Raw genomic sequence first — 7,995 nt, 5'->3', positions numbered from 1 at the left:
CCGCTTCTGGCGCGCTGGCTGCCTTTGCGTAAGCCCTTCCCTCTGGAACTCAGTTTCGCGTCTGAACCTTGGGGAAGTGGGACAAGTTGTTGCCGAAGGCCCTTCCCTGCGCCCGCGGCGAAGGGGGAGGGAGAGGCCTCGTGGTCCTTGTGGAGGCCCGGTCTGGGGAGTCACGATTGGGGTGGGAGATGAGCAAACCTGCTGAATAAAGTTAAAACGTTATTTAAATGGGGAGCTGAGGAAGGAGGCAAACTGGTTTTCGTGGTTAAGCGCGTGGGTTTTGAAGTGTGTGCTCCCGGCTGACTGTGTGACCCTGGGCAAGCACTTGACCTCCCTGGATGCAGCGGCACCCCTCGGTTATTAAGGAGGGAGGAGTAGGGGATACAAGTATTTCAAAATAGTTGTAATGCGCATGGCAAAGTATCAAGCATATAGAAAGTGCTCAATAAACGGTAACTGCTGTGACTTCTACCGAATGAGTACTAACACGGTTGTGATCTCCACTGGCCTCCAGGTCGATCCAAACTACAGCTGGGAATAACGCGCTTTGGGAGTCCGAGGGGGCGTCTGCTCCAGAAATCTGGGCTCCACCAGTTCCTAAAAGGTCCCCATTCCCGCAGTTTTGCTGCCCCGGTTGTGGTCACTGGGTATGAAGGGCTGAGATGTGGAGGATCCAACCTTTCGGACACGAAAAGAAGGGAACCGGGCCGGGCGCGGTGGCTCACGCCTGTAATCCCAGCACTTTGGGAGGCCGAGGAGGGCGGATCACGAGGTCAGGAGTTGGAGACCAGCCCGGCCAACATGGTGAAACCCCCGTCTCTACTAAAAACACAAAAATTAGCTGAGCGTGGAGTGTGCGCCTGTAATCCCAGCTACTCCGAAGGCTGAGGCAGGAGAATCGCTTGAATCCGGAGGCAGAGGTTGCAGTAAGCCGAGATGGAGCCATTGCACTCCAGCCTGGGCGACAGGGGGAGACTCCGTCTCAAAAAATAAAAATAAGTAAAAAGAAAAAAAGAAAAGAAGGGAACCTTTTCTGCCAGCCCGCAGGCTCCTGCCACTGCCTCCCTTTCCTGCAAGGACACACAAGATCGCCTATTTTCATCACAGGTTCCCACCTCCCAGCCTTCTTCGTTCATGCGCCTCCTTCCTCAGACTTGGTTGCCATTCCTTTTCTCTCTACTCTTCCTTCTCAGAGATAACATATATTCTCCTCCAGGAAGCCTTCCTGAATATCCCAGTCAGCCTCACCTGCTCTGAGCTCCCAAGTGCAGCCCTATTTTTGGGCCTCAATTTGTCACCTTTTGTGGGACCTGCTGGTAGTCTGGGTTCTCTAGTTAATCTTTGACCTTTTCCTAGTACCGGGACGGCACACATAGTAGAGCCACAGGCACAGTTTGTTGAATTAAATGAGGCTGGAGAGGGCGATGGACGCAGTCCTCTGGAGCTCCCCAACTTCCTGGAAAGTTGTACGTTAAATAAAAAACTCATCCTGATATGCGGGCTGACTCTGGTCATTTTCGCCTTGTATGTTTGGTGAGCTCCAGTTGGACCCCGCCCGAGGTCGCCCCCCGCAAAGGCAGTCTTTCTGGATGTCTGGACAAAAGCACGCGGTCACACAGACTGTCGGGCCTGGGTTTTTATCAGGGGTGGGAGCAGCGGGCGCCGGGTTCGGCCAGCCCGCTAGTCGCCCTTGGGCGCGGCTTTCACCCTCATCTCGGCCAGTTTGTGAGTGAGGAAGCCCCACTTGAAGCCGGCCACCGGCTCGGCCTCCTGCGACTCGGGGTGCTCGGCGGCCTCGTCCGCTGGTTCGGGGTCCGGCTCCGGAGTGGGCTCGGTGCCACGCAGCATGGACGCCGCCGCCGCCTGCTGCTGCTGCCACCTGCTGGCGAACGCGTCCCAGAAGCCCGGACCGCGCGCCTCCGCCGCCGCCGCCTGCGAGGGGGGTCGCGCCGCCAGAGGGCTGCGGGAGAGGGCCGCGGTCAGGGAAGCGGTCGAGCGGTCCCGGGGAGGAACATCGGACAGGGGGCTGGGCCGAGGGACAAGTTTAGTGGGGCCGGGGGAACCCGGGCGGAGTCAGGGGCAGTGGTGAGGAGCAGGGTCAGGTGACCAGTGGGGGACCGGGACGAGGAGGCAGGTCAGGGCCTGGAGGCAAGGGGAGGGCTCAGAGGCCCTGGAAAAGGGGGCTGGGGTGGGACAGGGTCAGGGGATTAGGCGAGGGGTGTGGAGGGAGGCGACCGGGATCAGGATCCCTGGGGAGAGAATGAGGTCAGGGGTTCCGGGGTAGCTCGAGGAGGGATGCTGGAGGCGTGCCCCAGGTCTGGGAAGCTGGAATGATCCCTGGGAGAGCAGGTGGGAGCGGGAGGGGCTGTTCAGATCCCACCTGAGGGAAGCCCTGGGGAAAAGAGAGGGAGCCCGGACAGGGATCAGGTCCTGAGATTGAGGGAAAGGGGGACTAGGGGCACAGGAGAAAGGTGGAGCAACAGGAAGGCCTAGGTCAGAGCCTTAGGGGACAGCAGGGGACTCAAGAGAGGTGGGAAGATGTTGGGGGGAAGGGCAGTCACAGAGAGGTGATGAAGCTTGAAGTGGAAGCCTCGAGTCCAGGAAGTTTCTTAAGGAACCGGGGGTGAGGGTGGGGGGAAAGAATGGAAACCTGGGGGCAGGAGAGGCTGCTGGGTCATGGGGACCCTAGGAGAAAAGAATAGGGTCAGTGGTGAGAGGGGGATGTGACCAGGATGGAGAAAAGGCAGAAATGGAAAATGTGCCAGAGATAGAGCCAGGAGGGAGACTGAGGTCCTGGGTCCCACCCGCTAATCTTCGGCATCAAAGACCTTCTAAGACAGTGATTCCCAAAGCAGCATGCTGCAGGGCCCTGGTGGGGCTTGCTGAAAACATGGCTAGATCTCTAAGACTCTGCCACATCGGCGAAATCGGAGTCTCTGAAGGAGGGTCCAGGAATATGTTTGTGACACGCTTCCTTGGAGGGTGAGGATTTAGAAAATACTTGGGAACCTTGGAGCTGGATCACCTATTGCAAACACCTAAAGGTATTCTCCATTCTTGGATTTTAGAGAGATGGCCCCTCCCAAGTGGATGGGTCCAGAGAGCCCATAAAATACCTTCTAGCACCTCAATCCCAACAGCTGGTCAATTCCTCCAGAGATTTACCCTAATCTCCCAGATACGCTGATTTGGCCTGTTTCCTGCTGAGAGAAGCAAACAGCCTGGGACTGCCCCTCCCCAGCCCTCAGTGGTTAGAAAGACAAACAAACCAGAAGGAAAGGACCAGGCAGAAGGGGGACCTCAGGCCCCTTCCAGAACCACCACAAACACACACACACATACTGGTCAGCGCAAGGCTCTGAAGGTAGCAGCTTATCTTCATCTTCTTTGTTAAACAGAGATGACATTGTCAGCCAGCCTTTCACCCCGACCCCCTGAACCTGGGAAAGGGGTTGGGAGTCAGGGAAGGGGCCCAGCACAACCTCCCAGGACTCCACAGAAGCCTCTGCCAGGCTGCCAGGGTTGGGGTGGAAGAAGAGAGAAGACTCACCCGGCGGGCCAGCTGTGACATGGGATTGAAGGTCTCCTCGGTTGGTTCTGCTGTCTCAGACTCCACTAATGCTGGGTTCTCCCTCTGGGACACAAGACCCCCACACTGCATGAGAGAGGCCGCAGAGGAGTGGGATCTCCCTCCTCCACTGCTAGCCTAGTACACACAGACCAGGCACCCCAAATCCCACAGAACTAAACACACTTATACACTCCACAGATCCACAAGGGCAAATGGGAATGCATACAGATATACCTGCAGAGTAAATCCCTGCAGACAACCTTTTTCCTCGTGTGTGTGTGTGTGTGTGTGTGTGTGTGTGTGTGTCAGAGTCTTGCTCTGTTGCCCAGGCCAGAGTGCCGTGGGGTGCAGTGGCACGATCTCAGCTCACTGCAACCTCTGCCTTCTGGGTTCAAGTGATTCTCCTGCCTCAGCCTCCTGAGTATCTGGGATTACAGGCACCTGCCACCACCCTGCTACTTTTTGTATTTTTAATAGAGATGGGGTTTTGCCATGTTGGCCAGGCTGGTCTTGAACTCCTGGCCTCAAGTGATCTGCCCATCTCGGCCTCCCAAAGTGCTGGGATTACAGGTGTGAGCCACTGGCCCGACCTGCAGACACCCCTTGAGCACACATACCTGCCCACCACAGACACATCCATATACACTCAAAAGCATGTGGACGGCCGGGCGCAGTGGCTCATGCCTGTAATCCCAGCACTTTGGGAGGCCGAGGTGGGCGGATCACGAGGTCAGGAGATCGAGACCATCCTGGCTAACCTGGCTAACACAGCTAAACCCCATCTCTACTAAAAATACAAAAAAATTAGCCGGGCGTAGCGGCGGGCGCCTGTAGTCCCAGCTACTCTGGAGGCTGAGGCAGGAGAATGGCGTGAACCCGGGAGGCAGAGCTTGCAGTGAGCCGAGATCGCGCCACTGCATTCCAGCCTGGGGGCAGAGCGAGACTCCGTCTCAAAAAAAAAAAAAAAAAACCATGTGGACATGGTCATGCACTCTGATGTAGACACACACCTGTACATGAGCATGCCCCACATGGCTACAGCTCTTCTTCATCTGTACATAGACGTATGTGTTGTGAGGTACCTATACAAGGACACACACAGTTATACCATTCACACCTGTGCACTTATACAACCACAGAAAGCTGTACGGAGGCCCATCTGCAACACACAAAACCTCTCCACCCAGCCACAGATACCAAAACACATACACCATACAAACATAACACCTACAAATGTCTACACAGAGGCATGCAGGCATAGACTGCTGGCCAAAATGTTCACACCTACACATACACCTTCACTGGGGATTCCACACAGACACTGCTCACACCACTTACCCACCGACATTTCTGCACAAACCCAGCCTTAGACACCAACCTCTCCAGACGTTCAAGCATTCAAACCATTCTCCGCCCCTCTCAACCAATTCCTGCCTCTGCCACGCTTCGTGTGATTGTGTGACTGCCACTTATCACAGCCTCCAGACATAAGATTGTCCCTGGTTTCAGAAACTTTGCTGTTGCCATTGTTGTTTTGAGACAAATTCTCACCTGTCGCACAGGCTGTAGTGCAGTGGAGCCTTGACCTCCCTGGGCTCAAGCGATCCACCCACCTCAGCCTCCTGAGTAGCTGGGACTACAGGTGTGGTGCCACCGTGCCTGTCTAATTTTTGTATTTTTTTGTTGAGATAGCGTTTCACTATGTCACCCAGGCTGGTCTCAAAATCCTAGGCTCAAGTGATCCTCCTGCTTCAGCCCCTGAGTAGATGGGATTACAGGTGCCCACCACCATGCCTAGCTAATTTTTGTATTTTTAGTAGAGGCAGGGTTTCGCCATGTTAGCCAGGCTGCTCTCTAACTCCTGACCTCAGGTGATCCACCCTCTGTGACCTCCCAAAGTGCTAGTATTACAGGCAGGAGCCACTGCACCCAGCCTGTTTTTTTTTTTTTTTTGAGACAGAGTCTTGTCCCGTCACCCAGGCTGGAGTGCAATGGTGCAATCTCGGCTCATTGCAAACTCTGCCTCCCAGGCTCAAGCAATTCTCCTGCCTCAGCCTCCCAAGTAGCTGGGATTACAGGTGCACGCTGCCATGTCTGGCTACTTTTTTTTGTATTTTAGTAGAGACTGGGTTTCACTGTGTTGCCCAGGCTGGTCTTGAACTCCTGAGCTCATGCAGTTCACCCGCCTTGGCCTCCCAAAGTGCTAGGATTACAGGCATGAGACACCGTGCCCAGCTCAGCCTGTTTTTTTTTGTTTTGTTTTTTTGTTTTTGTTTTTTTAATGTCAGAACAACACATGGTCTAAGTATGGCTTTGATCTGATGCTGCTACAGTGACCTTTCTAGTATAGGCACCACTCCCCCTACCTCTAGTAACAGGGGGCTCGCTATATCACTTCTAATTCTACTCCCATTAGAAAGTTGTGTCCACCTGAGTGTGCCCATGTGCCTACTGCCCACTGGTCCTAGAAGAATCTCTTCCATGTGGCAGCCTCGAGATCTTTGGAGACAGTGGCCACTCCTCCCGTGGTCCCTAAGTCTTTTCTTCTTCCTCAGTTTTCTTGAATGTCCTGGCTTTCTGATGCTGCACCATGCTCTTTACCATTCCTGAATGTGCCGGTCTGCACAAATGTGGCTCCCCCACCTCCAAGCCTATCCTGTGCCCCACTTCATACTGCTCATTCCCGCTGCCCCTCTGCATATGCTCCACCCAGCATGCATGGATGGTACCCACCTCCTCTGCCAGGTCTTCCTCAGATTCCCCACTCAGGGTCTGTAGCACTTTGGACTTGTAGGTTTTCCAGAAGGCCTGGTTCATGGCTGCAGGGGGAAGGGGTCAGGCACCCAAGCACAGGAAGGTGGTGGCTCAGTGGATACCAGTGAGTCTGGCTCCAGGAACTTGGTGAGGCCAAGAGCCTGTCCGAGGGATCCAGTGACTTCATTAAAGATGCACCAGCCTCCCCAGCTGGCACAGTGCCCAGGAGGTGAACCTGATCCAAATGAGTCAGGGGGGTGGGGGATGGAACAGGCTTCTGCCACCTTAGCCCCTTGTCTTGACCCATATTGGCCAAGAATAACGAAGACATCTGTCTCTAGAGAGGCTTTCTTCCTGGGCCTAGGAGTACTTGAGGTTGTTCATCTCTTAGCATGGCTCCAGGAAAATCTTCTTCCATCCACAAAATCCTGAGGTCTGGGACCCACACTAGAGCCCCTGTGACTGTAGTCATACCAGTTGTGTCCTCAGCAGGGCTCCACCCCTTGTCCCTACTCAGCCTCGATGAACTGGAGCAGGAAGGTCCCCAGTCCCCCAGTGGGGCACCTTGGGCTTACATTTCACTCCTTTGTCTGGGTTGGAAACTGATTCCTCTCCCCAGGGATACACGTGCCTGTCTCCTTGTTTCCTGGCAACAGATTCCAAAGAGCTGGAGCCCCTGAATTATTGCTAAGCTCCTCTGGCCCCTTCCAGCTGAGTTGGCTCTGGCCAGCCTGGGAGGCACCAGGATTCTGTGAACGGGGAAAGGCCCTCTAGGCTTCTGCCCACTCTGAGCATGCAATACCTAGGCCTTTGCTGCCAGTCCACCACTGGGAGCCCAGGGCTTAGAGAAAGGAGGCAAAGATGGAGAGGTCCTTCTATCAGTACTTGTGAGAGGAACTGAGTCCTCTGGAGTCTGAATGCCTGAGGACTGCAATCTCTGGGGAGGAACACCCTTCACGGATTTGGCTGGGGCAGAGAGAGGATGGAGATTCAAGGAAATAAGAGGAGCCGGGAGAAGTGAGGGGCTTTTTCAGAGACTGGAGATATCTCGGGAAGCCCGGTGGGGCTGGGATTCCAAACTTATTCACTCTCAGTCATTTACTAATTTATTCATGACACAGACATTTATCAGTGCTTTCCAGAGATACAGCATCCCACCCCCACCGCGGAGTCCAAGGTCTGGGAAACAGGAAGGGACGACAGGGGCAGAGGTTGGCACTGATACTGGTTGGGCCAGGCCAGGGAGAGCAGGGCAGCAAGACGGCCCCGAAACCCCTAAGCGCACGCACCACCCCGCGCTTCCCCAGCTAGGGCCCGCGTGGCCATGCCCTTCAGTGGTCACACTTTTGGGGACCCGTCCTGAGCTCGGTCACTAACGTCGACGGCCGCCTGGCGGCGCTCGAGCCGCCGGCCGAGAGTGACGTCATCAGAGGCGGTCCGGCCGAGCCTGCCTCGCCCCCCTGCGTGGCCTGACGTAGCTGATCGGCCCGGAAGCGCTCACACGTGTGCTCCCTGCCCTGCTCCTGGCCCCTTGGCCGGCCGGGCTGTTTCTGGCCATGGGTCGCTCCCGCCGGACAGGCGCGCACCGAGCGCACTCTCTAGCCCGGCAGATGAAGGCGAAGCGGCGGCGGCCGGACCTGGATGAGATTCACCGCGAGCTGCGGCCTCTG

At 55.7% G+C, this 7,995-nt stretch overlaps 2 protein-coding genes across 2 annotated transcripts in view; one reads left to right on the top strand and one right to left on the bottom strand.

The window, feature by feature from the left end:
* Nucleotides 1-3,009: 3,009 nt before the first annotated feature.
* Nucleotides 3,010-6,471, bottom strand: LOC105521391. Its single transcript, XM_011955604.1, has 3 exons — nt 6,305-6,471; nt 3,551-3,634; nt 3,010-3,440 (listed from the first exon to the last, which is right to left on the bottom strand). Exons 1-3 carry the CDS (start codon nt 6,386-6,388, stop codon nt 3,252-3,254), a joined length of 357 nt encoding a protein of 118 aa, XP_011810994.1. The 5' UTR covers nt 6,389-6,471; the 3' UTR covers nt 3,010-3,251.
* Nucleotides 6,472-7,426: 955 nt separating this feature from the next.
* ZNF593 (zinc finger protein 593) overlaps nt 7,427-7,995 on the top strand; it is a 1,465-nt gene continuing 896 nt past the window's right edge. The window contains exon 1 of the mRNA XM_011955603.1: nt 7,427-7,994. Within this exon, the coding sequence (XP_011810993.1) occupies nt 7,882-7,994 (113 nt within the window). The 5' untranslated portion in view covers nt 7,427-7,881. The remainder of the gene's footprint in view (nt 7,995) is intronic.

This window comes from Colobus angolensis, unplaced genomic scaffold (assembly GCF_000951035.1).
Source record: "Colobus angolensis palliatus isolate OR3802 unplaced genomic scaffold, Cang.pa_1.0 Scaffold4, whole genome shotgun sequence".
In the NCBI taxonomy this organism is placed as follows: domain Eukaryota; kingdom Metazoa; phylum Chordata; class Mammalia; order Primates; family Cercopithecidae; genus Colobus; species Colobus angolensis.
Note: the sequence above shows the minus strand (reverse complement) of the source record. Positions and strands in the feature narration are given on the sequence as shown.

Excerpts from the sequence above, each read along its gene's own strand:
- LOC105521391 (XM_011955604.1), bottom strand. The coding sequence starts at position 6,388 with ATGAACCAGGCCTTCTGGAAAACCTACAAGTCCAAAGTGCTACAGACC. Across the intron at positions 3,635-6,304 it reads AGGAAGACCTGGCAGAGGAG|AGGGAGAACCCAGCATTAGT; the intron begins GTGGGTACCATC and ends CTTGTGTCCCAG. Across the intron at positions 3,441-3,550 it reads TGTCACAGCTGGCCCGCCGG|GTTCAGGGGGTCGGGGTGAA; the intron begins GTGAGTCTTCTC and ends CCCCTTTCCCAG.